The sequence below is a fragment of the Carlito syrichta genome, unplaced genomic scaffold (genome assembly GCF_000164805.1).
Source record: "Carlito syrichta isolate Samal-C Ts95f unplaced genomic scaffold, Tarsius_syrichta-2.0.1 Scaffold306677, whole genome shotgun sequence".
In the NCBI taxonomy this organism is placed as follows: domain Eukaryota; kingdom Metazoa; phylum Chordata; class Mammalia; order Primates; family Tarsiidae; genus Carlito; species Carlito syrichta.
In genome coordinates this window covers 287214-305900 of record NW_007250773.1, presented here as the reverse complement: position 1 = coordinate 305900, position 18687 = coordinate 287214, and the positions used below count along the sequence as shown (strand labels likewise).

At 39.2% G+C, this 18687-nt stretch overlaps 1 protein-coding gene across 2 annotated transcripts in view; it reads right to left on the bottom strand.

Annotated features, from left to right (window-relative positions):
- Positions 1-14077, bottom strand: part of AMTN (amelotin) — an 18672-nt gene extending 4595 nt beyond the window's left edge. Inside the window, exons 1-5 of one of the 2 annotated variants that reach the window (XM_008063206.1) lie at positions 14009-14077; positions 9542-9622; positions 8181-8243; positions 5744-5833; positions 893-928 (exon numbers count right to left, since the gene is read on the bottom strand). In XM_008063206.1, coding sequence (XP_008061397.1) covers positions 893-928; positions 5744-5833; positions 8181-8243; positions 9542-9622; positions 14009-14062 — 324 coding nt within the window. In that variant the 5' untranslated portion in view covers positions 14063-14077. The remainder of the gene's footprint in view (positions 1-892; positions 929-5743; positions 5834-8180; positions 8244-9541; positions 9623-14008) is intronic. The other variant, XM_008063207.1, reaches the window with a different exon arrangement.
- Positions 14078-18687: the final 4610 nt, after the last annotated feature.

Below are 18687 nucleotides of genomic sequence, written 5' to 3'. Positions count from 1 at the left end.
AAAAAAAAAAAAGAAAGTTGATACAAACTTTATATTTGATTAAGCTTTTAGAAATAAAGCTGTCTGGTGCTAATATCTGATGGTGGCCCTCTGGGAGTTTTATAGAGGGAATTTCAAGAATTGCTTTCACAAAGATAAACAGGGAGAAAGGAGAGAAAGTGTTTGCAACATTCTCAAGGAAACTACATAAAGTTAAAAACAAATTTAAGATGTAAAAAGAACCTCCCAAGTCATTAATCATTAGATTAATCTTATTAACTTACTTCATTCTTTTTTTTTTTTTTTGAGTTGGAGTCTCACTCTGTCACCCAGACTGGAGTGCAGTGGCCGCTCCCGGCCACCACAGCCTCTACCCGCTGGGCTCCGGCAATCCTTTCGCCTCAGCCTTTCAAGTAGCTGGAATTACAGGCGCGCGCTACCAAGCCCAGGTCAGTTTTTGATTTATTGTAGAGATGAGGTTTCGCCAAGTTTCCCAGGCGGGTCTCGAACCCGCGGGCTCAGGCAATCCATTCATCTCGACCTCCCAAAGTGCTGGGATTACAGGCTGAGCCACTGAGCCCGGCCTACTTCATTCTTAATAATTTGGTTTAGAGGATTGGCTGCCTGCAACCATTTATTAATGGCACTACTGTAACAGAATAATAAGTATTTCCAGTTAGTAATTTTCAAACTGGAAATACAAATCTTTTTAGAAAAAGCTGTTCTGAAGATTAAATGAGATAATACATGTAAAGCACTTAGAATAGTGTCTGGTACATAGTAAGTGCCCTGTTGGCTCTTATGATTAACAGTGACCATACAGTGGAAATTTTGCAGCAGTGAATAGAAATGAGATTAGATATCTCACACCAAGGTGATTTAAAATCAAAATGATATTGAAAAATAATCTTACCTGGGCTCCAAGTTGTGCTAAAAAGATTGGTAACATCTGAAAAAAAGATAAAAATACAGAAAAAATTCAACATAAGATCTGGCAGATGACATAAATATTGAGATTTTCTTAAAAGGATACAATATTTATTGAACAGATATTTGTAACTAATGTATCATCTGTTATAGATTTATAGAACTGAATGAGAATTGGAACTCATTCTAATCTGTAAAAAGATTAGACTCAGACAGATTTAGAAACCAGTTTCAGACAGCACATTTAGAATGTAGAAGTTAGTAAACTGGATGAACAAAAAGTAATTTTGATCTCAAGAAATCTCCAGACTGAAAATTACTCCAAGTAATGATGGTGATAAAATGCACAGTTTTCTTTTATATGGCATCCCAGAAGATATATTAAGACACATGATGGATATTTTAACATGCAGAGGTTTCTTGAAGCACATATGTTTAGTCTTGCACTCATTGCCTGGACATTTTTCTGGGTGATATTGCTCACTAAACCTGGCATTGGCACAACTCTTAGAACTAAGTAAGAAATACTGCAATGGTCATCAGTAACTCACTAAATGTTATGCATTTATAGCTGAAAAAAACTTGGGTGAGGTATTGGCATCCTCTAGTGTTCTCTACTACTTTAAGAATAGCCTAAAGTTTGTAAAAGAAAACTAGGGTCTTAAAGATTTATTTTTATTTCTATAGAAGATGCACAGTGTCAGGAAAGTAATCAAAATAGGACTTTTAATAGTAATAAGTCAAAATAGCTGATAGTCTTAGGAGATGAACTCTTAACTTTATTATTTCCCACAACAGTTGGTGCAGCAATTATGGAATTATAAATTGACATCAGGCAAAAAGTTCATACATTTATGAAAAGCATTACTCTCAGTCAGGTTCTTGTCTGCTGACAAATAGGATGATGACAGCAAAAAAACCTCAACAAACCCTCAGGGTGGCAATGAAAAAGTGGTTTGGGAAGAAGGAACATTTAGGATTTGGGGGAAAAAGAAATGGAGGAGTGGAAGAAACAAAGAGATAAAAAGAGAAAATCACAGATGAAAGGTAATCCAAATTGTTCACCATTATAACAATAAATGTTTTTTCTTTGTTGCTAGTAGAGAAATTATCTGAAATAATAATAGATAACACATTGCATGCTTACTATGTCGTAAGCACTGTTTTTAATATTTTATGCATATTTACTCATTTAATCTTCATAACAGCTCTAGAGGAAGGTTTTACTTTAGTGCCCTTTTTTTTTTTTGAGTTGAGTCTCACTCGGTCGCCCAGACTGGAGTGCAGTGGCCGCTCCCGGCCACCGCAGCCTCGCCTGCTTGGCTCCAGCGATCCTTCCGCCTCAGCCTTCCGAGTACCGGAATTACAGGCATGCACTACTACGCCTGGCTGATTTTTTTGATTTATTGTAGAGATGAGGTCTCGCTGCCCAGGTGGGGCTCGAACCCGCGGGCTCAGGCAATTCACTCACCTCAGCCTCCCAAAGGCGCGGGATTACAGGCTGAGCCACCGAGCCCGGATTTTAGTGCCCATTTTAACTTTTGAGCAAAGTAAGCCACAGAGTGGTTAAGGATCTTGGTCAATATCACACAGGAGGTAAGTGGAGAACTGAGATTTGACCAGAAGTTGTGTGGTTCTAGAGTTCACTCTTTTTTTTTCCTTCTTTCCTTTTTTCTTTTTTTTTTAGTTGGAGTCTCACTCTATTGCCCAGGCTGGAGTGCAGTGGCCTGCAGTGGCCGCTCCCGGTCACTGCAGCCTCGACCTGCTGGGCTCTGGTGATCCTTCCGCTTCAGCCCTCCGAGTAGCTGGAACTACGGGTGCGTGCTGCCACGCTCGGCTGCTTTTTGATTTATTGTAGAGACAAGGTCTCGAACCCGTCGGCTCAGGCAATCCACTCGCCTTGGCCTCCCACATTCCTGGGATTACAGGCTGAGCCACCAAGCCCGGCCTAGAGTTCACTCTTTACCATGTCTTTTTTTCCCCTCCCTCCCTTCCTTCCTTCCTTCCTTCCTTCCTTCCTTCCTTCCTTCCTTCCTTCCTTCCTTCCTTCCTTCCTTCCCTCCTTCCTTCTCTTTCTCTCTCTCTTCCCCCGCCCTTTTTCTCTCTTTCTTTCTTTCAACTGGGAGCTACTGGCAGGTGCAGACAAAGTAAGCCACTCTGCATGGGGAGAGGAAAAGTGGGGAGGACAGGAGCTGCTGAGGAGAAGGTCAAGTGTGGGGACAGTAGCACAGCCTAGAGATGTTGAAGAATTCCCATTTTATTGCGTGATGGAGAGTGCAGAAACCTTCTATGCTGAAACTTAACAAACTTCAGGGCCCACAAATGCCTTGGACTGGAGTGAATGTACTCTGGGGAACATGAAGGTGTACTAAGTATGGCTTCAAGGTTAGAGCACAGCAACAATGGGGACAGAAGCGGTGCAGTCAGCCCACGGGGAACACAGGGTCATGTATTAGAAGCATCAATTTATTTGCATGCTTCTCAGGTCTTTTTCAGAGAGTCACTTTAATTAAGATATTTTAACCGGGCTCGGTGCCTCAGCCTGTAGTCCCAGCATTTTGGGAGGCTGAGGTGAGTGGATTGCCTGAGCCCGCGGGTTCGAGACCTGCCTGGGCAACTTGGTGAGACCTTATCTCCACAATAAAATAAAAAATTAGCTGGGTGTGGCAGCGTGCACCTGTAGCTCCAGCTACTTGGAAGGCTGAGGCGGAAGGATCGCCGGAGCCCAGGTCGAGGCTGAGGTGGCTGGGAGCGGCCACTGCACTCCAGTCTGGGTGACAGAGTGAGACTCCAACTAAAAAAAAAAAACAAAAACAAAAGATATTTTGTGTATCTTTGGAAATTCTATTCCTAAGAGTTGGTCTCCCCCCAAAATAGTCATTGATATAGTCATTGACTTAGTTACAAGGATTGCTCACTGTAGCATTGTTTACAAAAGAAAAAGTTTGAAAAGAATCCACATTTTAATAATATATAACTTAATATGCAATGGAATACGTAGCAGTCATTAGAAACAACCTTGCAAGTGAATATTTCAAAACATGGAAACTGTTCAAAATGTATTTGTGGAAACAGTTAGGTCATAGAGCATTAAATATAGCAAAAGCATATTTTCTTTTAAACATGTACTCATATGGGTAGGAAAAAGATGGGAATGACACATCTTAGAATATGAGTTTTTGATTCTGAGTGATCAAATTCTGGGTGAATGTTATTTTGTTTTACTTATATGAATTTTATAAATTCTTTATAATTAGCATGTATTACATAATAAATAACAAATGCTTCTATAAAAACTTAGACCATTATGTGGGAAGATGGGAGCTGAGGTCACATGCTGGGGAGAATAATTTGTCTACAGACAACTTAGTCTGGCCACAAAAGAATTATTGTATGGAAGGTCAATTTCTAGTTCTTTCAGAAACTGCCACCCTGTCTTCCAAAGAGGTAGCACTAACTTGCATTCTCATTAGCAGTGTAGAAGCCTTCCCTTTTCTCCACATCCTCACCAGCATCTGTTGTTGTTTGTTTTATTAATGATGGCCATTCTGACTGGGGTTAGGTGGTATCTCAATGTGGTTTTGATTTGCATTTCTCTGATAATGAGTGAGACTGAGCACCTAACCCTGAATTATATCCCATATCTTTATAAAAAAAATGTAAAGCAAGATTTTTAAAACAGGGGTATTGTATTTTTCTTCAGAGACTATTAAGATAGTTAAAGAAGTTTCCCCGCATAACGAACAGTTGTATACCTAACCCTGAATTGTACTTCACATCTTTCAAATAAAAAATTTAAAAATGAAAAAAAAAAGTTTCAAGAAGTTAAACAGTTGGACTTTTTTCAATGTTAAAATACAAACACTTCAAAAAGGGGTGACACTTTAAGTATGGCATTTATATCTTAGCGTAAGACCGACTTCCAGAGTTTTTCTTGAAAATGAGTGGGGTGATGGGAGGTGAGAAGTAACTAGAAAGTTCTTGGGGGACTTTCAAGGGGTTATGAAAATGAGCACAAAAAGGGCAAGATCAGATTTGCTGAAGCTAAACTTTGTCCACTTTTATTTTTCTTTGGGGTGATCTTAATCAGAAAGTCTTCAACAGAAAACAGAATAACCTAGAAAAAAAAATCCCTCAATTTTCCCCCTTATATTCTTCAATTTCCAATTTTCCCCAACTTTTTTTGGTTTCATGTTACCTATTAAAAATATATTCTAAGGCCGAGTGCAGTGGCTCAAGCTTGTAATCCCAGCACTTTGGGTGGCCGAGGTGAGAGGATTGCTGTGCCTATGGACTCGAGACCAGCGTGGGCAACTTGGTAAGACCTCAGCTCTAAAATAAATAAAAAAAATTAGGCAGTTTTTCCTTTTGAGAAACTTGCCCATGGCAGATCTTTCTGCCATGAATCTTCCTTTTTCTTTCCTTTCTTCTTGCTAATAAAATGCTTTAAAACTTAAAAAAAAAAATTAGCTGCGTATGGTGGCACACACCTTGAAAGGCTGAGGTGGAAGGATCACCTGAACCCAGCAGGTCGAGACTGCGGTGGCTGTGAGTGTGCCACTACACTCCAGCCTGGGCGACAGAGTGAGACTCCAACTCAAAAAAAAAGAAAAAGTATTCTAGAGAGGATATGGGGTAACATGATCAGTTCTTCTGTATATGTTTTAATCAAGAACCAGATTGCCAAATAATGTTCTATGTTCAGTAGAACACCCGTATGCAAATTATCTGGTCACATTTTTAAGAAGCTTGAAAAAAACTTTTTTTCTTTTGTAGGCTTTCACCTGAGAGAAAATGCTCTCTTAATGTAAAACAGAAGTTCAGTTGTTGAACTTACCTGTGGTTGCAGCTGCTGTTGCACGTTCAGCCCGCCTAATGTCAGCGGGTGGGTCTGGGCACCAGGTGTCATTCCTGCAGCAGGATTTAACTGTAGGGCAACAAAGAGGATTTTATTGTATATTTTTCCAGTTCGAACCTTCAGGAATCTCATGTGTTTACTAAATGTAAAATATTTTTAAAGGGAGGATTTGCTAAGTAAATATGTTGTATTCTATTGCATGTATAGTTAGATACAGAGATGAAATTCAGAAATGTGTTTGGACTAGTACAACCAAAAGGTCCATTACTAACTTTTCCTGTATTGTTTTTCTTTGGCATTTAACCCATTCTCTTTGAGAATTACTTAAGGGATTTTGTGTTGGGAGCCAACATCTATAGCTACATGGCTGAGGCCTGTAAAGGCCCATCTGGAAGATCGCCTCTGACATAGGATATCAGTTATACCTATGATATTGGCATGTGATTAGTGACCAGTGAGCATACATGGCAGTAAAATTTATAAGTAAATCTCTATACATCTGATGGAAAGTCGCACAGTAAGAATTATTTTATATGACCTTGTCCTTTCTAAGTTGTACTTTTTTCTAGATATTTTTAAACTTCTATTTCCTTGTAGACTGGTTAGTCAGCTCTTGTTCCCAAAGGCAGTTTCTCCTAGGATTAAGATTAGAAACTAAATTATCATAATAGTTTTATTGCCCTGCCTCTAGCCAGGCAGGACGTTTTTCTAGTTTTGTTACATGCCGAAACTCTGTTTGCTTCAGCCTGTGGTCATTGTCATGGTAACCGTGCAGCCCATTATCCAAGAGTGTGACAGCTACTATTTGATTTTTAGAATAGACTTGTTTGGATAAAACATACATTTAAGATGATACAATTTCCATCGAAAAGATTTAAACAGTAGTAAGCATTCATAGAAAACTTTTAAGTTTTGTTTAAGCCTTTAAGTTTCCTTTTCTCAGATTATGACTTTAGTTCCTGTTCCTGTAGGCCAATTTTAAGTATACCAAAATTTTCCCAACAGTGCTGTTTTTGCTTCTAATATAACAATAGGAAATTTTACACATAGCCATGTATTAATATACTAGGAAAAAGAATTTAAGTTTTGGGTTAAAGTCCAATCACTAGATCATATAAAAATTATAGTTTAGACATATGAAACTCATATGAATTATAGTAAAGTTTGGTAGTTTAAGAATAAGTTTTAACTGAGTTATAAGGCATTACGTTAAATTGTAATAGGATAATAGTATAACTAACAGCTAAGTCATTTAAGTAAACTTATAGATTATAGTATAGTGTTAAGTTGATAATATTAATCGTTAAAAATATTTGGAGTCAGTGAACTTGGATTGAACCTAGAGTTAACTCAGAAAAGTCTTTTTGTATTAATCAGGGTTTAGAACAAAGAGTATAATATGAATGATTTATTGAACACTATGGAAGACATTTTGAACAATTGAAATTGTGCACCTGTGACCTTGATGTGAGTTTTGTGAAGCATGTCAGGCATCATGGAGTTTGCATTGTCTGCTTGGAACTTGCAAGTCTCGTGATGGTCTTGTGATGCATAATTTGTAAACCGCAATATACATCATGGAATTTGTACGCCCCCAGTAAATAATTATCACACTGCTGGAGGGTATAGAAAATGGTATATAAGTTGGAAAAGGTTTGAATAAAATCGGCTCCAGTCCTGATCAGACTGTTCCCAGAAGAACTGCCTCCGAGTGGTCTTCTCACCGTCTCCTGATTCTCCGGTGCGGGTCCTAACCCACCCTTGGTCAGTGCTGGTCACCGACAATTTTGTCTTTCTTTTTTCCTTTTGGCTATAACAGCAATGGTTTCTGGAATTTTTCTGATGACTTTTTTTTAATGAAGAAATACATTTCTTCATAAGGATCCTTACGAAAATTATTAGGTTCTCAGAATAAAATATCTAGTCTGGAACATGAACTACATTTAAGTCTGACCACTAAAGAAATCCACTTTAGTCAGGAAAAGAACTTATTTTTCTTCCCTGAACAGGTTCAGCTATATGGATATCCTATAAGAAGACAAGATATTTCTACCCTTTCTAGCTTTCTCTTGTTGGGGTGATAATAGTGGTATCTGTGTGGGTGTGTGGGTGGAAGGTATGGTGGAGGGGTGACAGGAGGAGAAGAGGTGAGAGGAACTGGGGAAACAAAGATCTGAAAATTAGATCCACTTCTTTAGAGACTCTCAGCTAAGAATAACTTTTTATGATGAGTTAAATAGCATCTGACTCTCTTTGTCTCTTCTCTCTCTCCTTTCATTTAACGTATCTATAGGATGTGTTTATGTGGGGATATCTGTGGATACGCACACCCATACAAGCATTCTCTCCTCCACTCAACATTAGGTGTTGTATTTATTTAACAATGGGTATTAAAATAATATAAAAGAGCACTTACCAGTTGCAGATCTGACCCCAGGGTGAGCATCTGTGTCAATGGTATTAGACTTAAAGGGAAGACCTGTGGGAAATTGAAATTGATGTATGAGACAAGAGATTGTCTGTCTTTCCCGCCCTGTCTAGGGTGGATAGTCTCAGGTAATCCATATTCCTGTCAGAGGTGGGATTACCAGAAGGTAAACGAAGGTGAAACTTCAGGGCCTCTCACAGCATTGCCCCCTTTTGTGACCCTGGGAGACACCCTAGCAAGTTTATGGTATGTATCAGCTTAAAAAATTGTGATTTAATCTTATTTCTTATCTCATGCTCAACTTCAGTACCTACTTTTACAAATGTACTTTTGTATTCTTTTTATTATTATTATTTTTTTGAGTTGGAGTCTCATTCTGTCTTCCAGGCTGGAGTGCAGTGGCATGTTCACGGTCACTGCAGCCTTGACCTGTTGGGCTCAGGTGATCCTTCCACCTCAACCTTCTAAGTAACTGAAAATACAGCCATGCACCACCATGCCTGGCTACTTTTTTTGATTTATTGTAGAGATGAGGTCTTGCCAAGTTGACTAGGCTGGTCTTGAACCTGTGGGCTCAGGCAATCCTCTCACCTTGGTCTCCCAAAGTGCTGGGATTATAACATGAGCCACTGCACCTGGCCTTTATTCTTTTGTTTTTTTTAAAGACAGACCTTAAATTACATAAGCTTCAGATACCTCAAGGAGGGAGAATGACTCCTAACTTGAATGTTCTACAACCCCCATCACCTAAAGAGAGAACTTTAGACTCTAGTGATAACTGATTGTACTTCTTCTCAGGTCTAGAAGTAGATGAACAGGGCCCTTTACAGCAAAGGAAGAGTTGGAGTGGGAGGGAGCACAGCAGCCAAGAGATAATGCAGTTTTCAAAAGTATTTAAATATGCCTTGAAAAAACAGATTGTATAGCAATACACCAGCCCATCAGCAACAGTGAAACTTAAGAAAACCATGAGAAAGTCTGCAGTTATTTTTATAGACCACCTCTTATTCCCTGCTACTCAGGCCAATACCACACTTGATGTGCTACAGTCTTTCAAGAGCATAGATGATCCAACTTTGTAACAAGGTCATTGCTTTTCAAAGTTTACCAGATTTTGTTACCAAACAAAATTATTATTTAGACAGATGGAAAAAAAATGAGGATGATTTTCTAACCGTAATCAAAATTTTCAAAAGCGTGTATTGATTCATTTTTTTCCTCTCCCAAACGAAAATCCTCTCTTTCTTGTTCAGTTATGAGACTCTTTGTCAATCTTGATTTTAAACCCGCCAGTCTTAACATGTTTCCCTTTGCTGGTTTGTAAATGTTTGCTCTTGTAAGACTCATACCTGATTTGGCTGCTGTTGGTTTAGTAGCGTTACCTGGTCTGGAGCCAGCTTTGTTGGAAGTCCCAAAGCAGGGTTGAGCTGCTTCTGTGAAAACAAGTATTTGGCAAGGCAGGAATATGTTTGAGGTTTTATATTCACTCATTCCAGAAGGTAACACATTGTCCCCAATGCAAAAATGTTTGTCTTTAGGCTCTATGTGTTTTGGAGCGATTTTAATTCCATTAAACATTTTGTGCATGGCAGGACATGAAATTGTAGAGTGAAAAAATGCACCGGGCATGGTGGCTCACGCCTGTCATCCCAGCACTTTGGGAGGCAGAGGCAAGAAGATTGTCTGGGCTCAGGAGTTCGAGACTGGGCAACTTGGTGAGACCTAGTCTCTATAATAAATCAAAAATTAGCTGGGCATGGTGTTGCATGCCTGTAGTTCCAGCTACTTGGAAGGTTGAAGTGGAAGGATCGCCTGAGCCCAATAGGTTGAGCCTGCGGTGGCCATGAGCATGCCACTGCACTCCAGCCTGAGCAGTAGAGTAAATAAATAAACTCAATAAATAAACTCAGAAAATAAACTCAACAAACAAACAAATAATTAAAGAAAAAAGAAAGAAAAAAAAATGCCAGAACAGGAGGGATGGGATGGGTGAGTACAAGATAGGCAAGATGGGCCAGGGCACTTGCGAGTTCTGGTGGTGGTTCCTGACTCCCATTTATTTTCTGGAACTGTCTTTCTTTTTTGCCGGGACATGAAATGTAGAGTCTGCACCTTAGCCCTGTGCACATTTGCTTTTTCTCAATGTTTGAAGTAAGTTGTCATCGTTCTTATTGCCTTTTCATGGAAGCTTCCCACTTTTGCCTTGTGCCTGCCATGTTACTCTTGCAATGCAAGTTCAGTTTTCTTCCTGGCCTGGGTATTTGGCTAGTGTATTAAAAATACTTGAATTTTAGGGGTTAAAATATTCTTCCTCCCCATTCGCTCTACTTGCATAGTTTTGTTTTGCAGGTGAGGAAACTGAAGCCCAGAGAAGTCAAGTAACCTGCCCAAGATGACATGGTGAGCAGCAGAGCCAGTGCTAGGATCCTCACAAGTGCTCTTAGCCCATGCATCCTGGGGAACGTGGAGGTGTGGCCCCCTGGGGCTGCACCAGCCCTTGGGTCACCTTGAGTTTCTCCTAGGGCAGTGTTAGCTTCACTTGGAATGTTTCCCTTCATTATAAGAGGAGAGGTTGGCATTCCCTGTCCTTGGAGGTCCCTTTCAGCTTTAGGATTGATACAGAGACCTGCTAATGTCCACCCATTTTGCCACAGCTCCTAGACAAGGGCATGGCAAGGATTCATGCCCTCTTGCACAATCCTGAGCACATTACTGAGAGTCCCCTTGTGGTCTAAGCACTCCCGGTAAGCAACTTCAAGGGATCCTTGATTTTCTTGCAGACAACGCCCAAAAATGTAAGCCCTATTTACTCCCTTTCTTAATAGTCATAGGTTTGAACAATATAGTATCAATGTACTCCAAGGTCTTGTAATTTGTATAACTTTTGTATCAATGTAATTGTAAGTCTTATGATTTGCATAACTTTTGCGACGCATGATGTCTTGGGCCTTGTAAACTTTCTTTACTCTAAATGTCACCATTTAAATGTAAAATGCAGCTGTAACTTAAGTTCTATACAATGTTCTGCTGGTCACATGGCTAATGTACAGGTACCGATAACTCTGGACTATAAAAGTGGACTGCAAGGCCTGAAGTGGGGCAGAACCATTTTAGAAAGACTTCGAGTCCGGCTCTGCTTCTTGGATTCGAATTCAGAAATAAACTTCTTTCTAACAGTTTCCTGCCCCTTTGATCTATCGGTATCAAGGGAGAGCAGCTGAGCATTACTCAGACTATAACAGGATTATGAAAGTATCCATGCTGTGAAACAAGTTTCTTCATTCCCTACAACCCATGTTAGCACAGCAGCCAGAATGACCCTTTGAAACAATAATCTAATCTTGTCCCTTCTCTGCTCAGTGCCTGCGATGGCTGCCAATTTCACTCAGTGTAAAAGCCAGAGCCCCCTTAATGGCCTCAGGGCCCTCAGTACCTCTCTGACCTTCAGTCCCACCTCGGTTCCTCTCACTAACTCTGCTGTGGCCATCCAGGCTCTTTGCTGCTTCTAGGACAAGTAAAGCCCTTTCCTGCCTCAGGATCTCACCAGTACCTGCTCTCTCTGTCTGGAACGAGCTTCCCCTAGACATTGACTTAGTCTTTTACAGCTGCAAGTCTTCACCTGAATTCACCTTCCTTTTTTTCCTAAATTTTTAACTTTAAAGATGTGAGGTACAATTCAAGGTTAGGTATACTAATGTTCATTATGCAGGTGCCCTTGTTGATAAGGTATAATCCTCTGCCCCTGGCAGTTTCCCACTACTACCAATCCCACTGCTGCCAATCCTGCCCCACGCCTTTCCTGGCAGTTTCCCATTACTGCCAATCCCGCCCCTGCCTCCTCCGGTAGTTTCCCACTGCTGCCAATCCCTTTCTTATTGTATTATGACACTCTATGAAATAAAGATACCTGCACACACCTGTTTGTTGCAACATTATTCACAATAGCAAAAATATGGAATTCGCCTTCTTATTAAGGCTGACCCTGACTGCTCTCTTTTCTCCAAAATGCTCATCACATTCTACCAAGTCATAGGACCACTGATTTAGACAGTTCATCACTTATCATTTGTTTCCTTGTTAAAATATAAACTTTAAAGGGTAGAAATCTTGTGTTTATTCAGTGACACAACCCAAGTAGATAAATCAGTGCCCTGGCATACAGTAGGTGCTCAATAAATTTCTGTTGAAAAAATAGACTCTGGTTTTCTTTTAGGGTATCCACTTCCTGTGACTTTGATTTGTCTTATTTTCTCCCTTTTTACTCATAGTATTTGCTACCTGGCACCTATTCTCAAACTTTTGATCTACTGAAATGATTGCTAGGCTATTGTATATGTTTGCATGTGCAAATGGATTCATTTTTAGTGCCTTTATGATAATTTAATAGATCCATTTAGAAATAATAAAAATACTTTGTTTATGTGGCCTGATTTTTCATTGGCTAAATATTTTTTATGACCCAACAGACATTTCCGTGTCACTCCACTGTGCCTACCTATCTCTCTACCTCTACCACCAGCTGTTCTCACATATGGCCATTTGCAATCTGCATTCGTCTGCACTCCACACCTTAGGCCACCTTGGGTGAGAGCTGTATTCTGGGGGAGGTCTTTTATCTTGAGTTTTCGCAAATTATATGGTAATTTAAATATGCTAGAGAAGTCCTATTTTGAAGAACCCTTTGATAAATGTATTCAGTGAAGTAAAAAACCCATTTGCTTTAAAAAAAATTAACTTCTTACTTTACCATGTTTAAAAGATTAAATTTTCACAGAATACTTCTTTCAAGGAGGACATGTATCTATTTAGGGTAAATAAGAGGGGTGGTTAGTTATTCATACCTAGTTCTGTTGTTCCAAAGCTCACCCTGGTCATTTCCTTCACAGAGCTAATTACATTATTATCTATAATTTAACATTTCTTTAAAAAATATTTGATGACTACCTACAATCCATGTGAACACCATGAGGGAGTGTGCTTTTTATTTTTTTTCTTCTTGTCACTGTTGTTTGGGCATAGTGAGAGTTGTCAAATATTTGTTGATTGTATGAATTGGCTACAGAAGTGCTAAGTGAGCTTGAGGCTTTACTAGGAAGTGTTTCTTTTTTGCCCTGCTATTTTATAGCAAATGTATTATAATATTTCTTCCTTAATGTCTATAGTCAAGCATCTTGAGTAAAGAGAAGTTCACTTAGAGGCCCACCACCCATCTCTACAAAACAATGGAAAACAATTGGAGTGAGTATTGGAGTTCTAATGCTCCTTTCTTTCAAAAGCCCACTACATATGAACGTTTTTGGTGATGAAATGTTCTAAGTAAAAAATGTTAACCACTCAGTAATATGCCTTTGGTATCATGCAATTTGGTAGGCTTTTTGTAATTTATGAACTAAATTGTAATTTTGTAATTTACTTAGCTTTTTCAATTAGAAAGTGTAGTTCACCTTTTTATTCAGAGCAAATAACTAGTTGCCAGAAAAATCTTAAAATTCTTTTTGGAAAGTAAAATAATTATCTACTTTAAGTAGATATATTCTAAGGCATTCCTTTGCCTTCTAATTTCTAGCCTATTGCTCTGCCAAAATAATTGACCTTCTACCATGTTAAAGTGGATGCTTTTAAAAAATGCAAATACATTGAAATATGCACCAACACCTTATTATTTTATTATTTTCTGTTATTGGGAAATAACAACAGGAGACTAAGGGAATAAGTCATAGAACAGAACAGTGCTGATGGAAGGCAGGAGGAGAGACAGATCTGCAATGAGAGACACAGTGAGGCTGGTTAGTATAAAATAGGCATATCACACTTACTGGTAATGACTGAGCTGATCCTAGAAGACAAAACAGTAGAATCGTAGTCTTCATGTTTCAAATTGCTACCTATAACAACAAAATAGTGTTACTCTTTCACTGTATTTTTTCTTTTCCTTTTGAGAGAAGATGATACTTAAAACAAATGAATGTTTTACTTGAAACATGGTCAATTGTTACCTTTGTGTCCACGAGGCAACTTGTACAGGTGAAAAGATATTCACAGTCCAATTGATCTCTCCAGGTAACTCTGGTGAAAAATTTTACCTTTGATGATTTATGAGTTTGTAGAAGAAATTTAAATTCAGCTCCAGGAGATCAGCAACTGAGAGACCAATCAGAATTTAGCTGTCTGTGAAATCATTTGGTTTCTTTCGTTTCCCAACACTTCATTAGGTGGGTTATTAGCTGCAGACATTCTATTACCCAATGTCTACCATTTGAATAGAGGGTATTTCAGGGAGACATGCCTTGTATAATTTAAAAAAAGTGCAGACAATAAAAAAAATTAAAATTCTTCCCCACCTTCATCTTCTTTCCAAACAATTTCCCAGATGTACCTGTTTTGTCATGTAGTATGAACGTATACATCAAACACTAAAATATAGGGCTCTGCACACAGTTTAAAAAGTGAAGTCTATTAAGTAGATTTTTCTGTAACTTACCTTTACTTAACAAGTAATGGACAACTAACTTTGTGTGTTAGTACATATGGATTTATTTCATTTATTTGATGCTTACATTATATGACATTACTTTTCTTTTTGATGAACATTGAATTCATTTGGTTATAAAAATGCCACAATGAACATTCTTATAAAACTTTTTTTCCACACATATGGGAATATTTCTGTTATTCCTAGAAGTACTGTATTAAAGGATATGTACGTTTTAAGTTTCAATCAATGTGGCCAAATGGCATTCCAGAAATGTTGACCGGTTTTTGTGATTTTAAATGGGAAAGAAAACACTGTAATGTAACCAAAACTCAAGGGATTCACTGGATTTTTTTTTACAAAAATAACAATTAAGTGCTACCCGTAGGTTTCCAGGGTTATGACCTTCACCTGGACTTTTTGAGATATGCTGCAGAGGAACCAAATCAATGATGAATTTGTGTCATGCTAGGATTTCAATAAGAAAGGCCATTTGAGGTTTTGATTGTTTTTTTTTTTTTTTGCTTGCTTGATAGTACTTGGTGTCTTTCGGCGCTTTTTTCTAATGATTCGATTCATTTGTATAATCAACTTTTTTTTTTTTTTTTTTACTATCAGATACTCTGTTAGGAATGGGGAACACCATCCAGGGGAGAAACACAAAGGTTAACAAGTAGTTCCATGCCAGGTGAGTTGTGACAGTAGAAGTATTCGTGGTGTGAGGATGACTGTGATGAATTTTGTTGGGGGCAAAATGACAGGGAAGGCTAATAGGGAAAGTCGCCTTTGGGAGGCTGAGGTGAGTGGATTGCCTGAGCCTGCGGGTTCGAGACCTGCCTGGGCAGCGAGACCTCATCTCTACAATAAATCAAAAAAATTAGCTGGGCGTGGTAGCTCATGCCTGTAATTCCGGCTACTGGGATGGCTGAGGCAGAAGGATCGCTGGAGCCCAGCAGGCGAGGCTGCGGTGGCCAGGAGCGGCCACTGCACTCCAGTCTGGGAGACAGAGTGAGACTCCCAACTCAAAAAAAAAAGTGAAAGTCACGCTTGAGGCAGCTTTTGAATAATAATAATGATAACAATAATAATAAAACAAAACTCATTAAGAATTCAAGAAGAGAACCCAGGTAGCTCAAAGGTTTCGATATAAAGGAGTGATATTGCTGTTCCCAGTGGCTGGAACCGCTGGGGTGAGGAGAACAGTGGGAGGCAGGGTGGGAGAGAGAGCTAATGTTAACTATAACATTGTTGTGTTTCTGTATCTCTTTTGGCTCTTGGTCAATATTTTCTATGACCCCTTCATTATTTCCTGACTTTTTGTTTCTCTTGAACTGGATGGAGAGTTCTCAGGGCTTTGTTTTATATTTCTTTAGCGTCTTCTATGTTTATACTATTGCAAAGCACCAGTTGGTCATCACATGTTGATTAATAAATGGCAGAAGCCTATGCTGTGGGAAGTCAGAACAGGTGGATTTGAGGGAGGGCTTCGGAGAAGAGTTAAGGTTTTAGGTAGATTTGGAGAATATATACGATTAATGAGACAGAGAATAGCATGGTAGGCAGGTAATACCAAAAGGAGCAATGAAATTTAAGTGCTGAAGGATGCGGAAGGGAAGCGACTTCCCATTCTCGTGAACTTTCATAAGCAAGCTGATTCTTTCATTCAATCAATTCATTTCTCCAACCCATCATTTAACATAGATTCACTCTATGTTCACCAGCATTGTTTCAGTCTCTGGGGATAAAAGAGTGACTAAAAGAGACAAAAACTCTGCCCTCATGGAGCTTAGTTTTTTTGGGGAGCATTGTATTTAAGCAGGCTCATTGTAAGGCAAGGGGCCCATGACATTGGGAATCTCCTTCCCTGGTTCTTATTTTCAGTAAATGTGCAGGGTGAGGGGCTTCCTATTTTCTTTTTTTAAAAGACATTTTTGCTAGAGGCAAAGTTGAATTTTATGCCACTGCTGTTCCTGGGCTTAGGTAAGGAGATCTGTGTTCCACTGCTAGTCTACAGTTCTAGTAAATCTAGTTCTAGCAAATAGCTCATTTGCCTTGAATCACTGCTTGTGACTGGGCATCAGGTGATTCAAGGACCTCACAGTGTGTTAAATGCCTGTTGGAGACATGTCTCCAACCCCCAACTGGAACAGGACATGCCCTAGCCAGGAAACTGAGCAGTCAGTGGGATCAGACCAAAATAAACAAGTCAAATTAAGAAGGCTGAGTAACTTCTTAGACGAGAAATTTTAAGTCTGAGGGCAGATAACTTGCAATGTAATTATGGAGTTGGGAGTCAAAAAATGTATTATAAAAGAGAAAAAAATTCTAAATCATTTCAAAACAAGGAGACATCAGCAAAAACAGTGAGATAATTTATGTTTCCAAAATTACTTAGGATATCAGGATTTATTAAAGTGTCTTATGATCTATGGTGACATCTCTTAGGCCTGTAGGTCTAGGCATTCCTTAATCTATCTAATGGCTTTAGTTTTAAACTTCTTTGGGTTATAGACTCTTTGAGAGCCTGATTGAATACATGTACTATTGCTGAAAGAACTTAGGTGCCAATAACAACTCCACACCCTTTAACACACCCTTTAAGGACCAAGAGATTTATTAAAGCAGCGGCTACAGGGAAAAAAGGAAAAGGGTCTGTAGCTGTGGGGTGGGGGAGAGAGAGAGAGGGGGAGAGAGAGAGAGAGAGAGAGAGAGAGAGAGAGAGAGAGAGAGAGAGAGAGACACGGGGGTGAGAGGAGAGCAAGAGAGAGAGCTATGCAGGGAGAGGGCTGTATTTATGGGCTTGGCAGGGGCTGGCCAGTGCTGTGTTTGGGCTTTATTGGAGGAGACTATGAGGTAGTATTCCTATAGGGAGAAATTACTCGTGCACAGGTTTAAACTTCGCGTGTGCGGGAAACTGTATGGGGAGAAGCTGGAGCTTAGGGTCTTTGTTGTCTTGGGTGGCAGCGCCATCTTGGGGATGCTCTTCTGACTGTTCTCTGCGCCCTTCAATTGCCCCAGAAAAATGCACATGTGCCCATGAACACAACCATTATCAGACAACTTCAGGGGTATCATGAATCTCTTGACAGCCCAACTATGAAGACTTCTCTGGTTTAGAGGAGTCTTGGTAGAATTCTCCAGTGATTTGTGTGATCCCTGAATTTCTTAGGAGTTCTCAAGCCAGCAGTCTATAGGAAGATCTGCAATTACCCAGACCCAAAGCACTCTGTGAATTCCAGTCGAAGAGCATTGTTTTGGTAATGAAAGGATAAAGCAGATGGAAATCTGTATTTCCTTTTACACTTGGTAGCTCATCACAATGTCAAAAAAATTCAAGGCACATGACTGTATTAATTATAGTGAGAAAGCTTGATTACATGCACTAAATATAATACTAATTGGAAATGACATCTAGCACTTCTTGATTCGTTGTAGTTCCAATGACAAGTATTAAACATAGACCTGAGTTCTACTGGACCAGGTATTGTACTAGGTGCTATGGTACAAAAGTAAAGAAGACAAAGTTCTTCCTTAGACCTCTGTAGAAAATACAAGTATCCAATCATTAGAAGTAGTGCAGTTAAATGGATGTATGCACAAGAGATCAGAAAAGAGCTATAGTGCATTTTCATCTTGTTTTTCTGCATTTGTTCATATTATTCCCTCTGCTAGAAGTCCTGTTCTTCATCTGTCAATGTCCTACTCATCATTAAAGATCTGTCTTTTTTATGCCATCACCTTCATTAAGTCTTTCTTTTTTCTCCTAATTTGAAGTCAGTCTTTTCCTTCTCTGAAAGACTTTTAGAATTCATGACTTTCTTATTTATTCTGTCCTACTTTGGCTGATGCTGTTGTTATTTGTATTACTGTTTTGTGATAAAAGATTTCGAGAAAGGTTCTGTGTCTTGATCAATTTTTATATTTTCTTTTTTCTTTTTCTTTTGAGTTGGAGTCTCACTCAGTCGCCCAGACTGGAGTGCAGTGGCTGCTCCTGGCCACTGCAGCCTCGACCTGCTGGGCTCC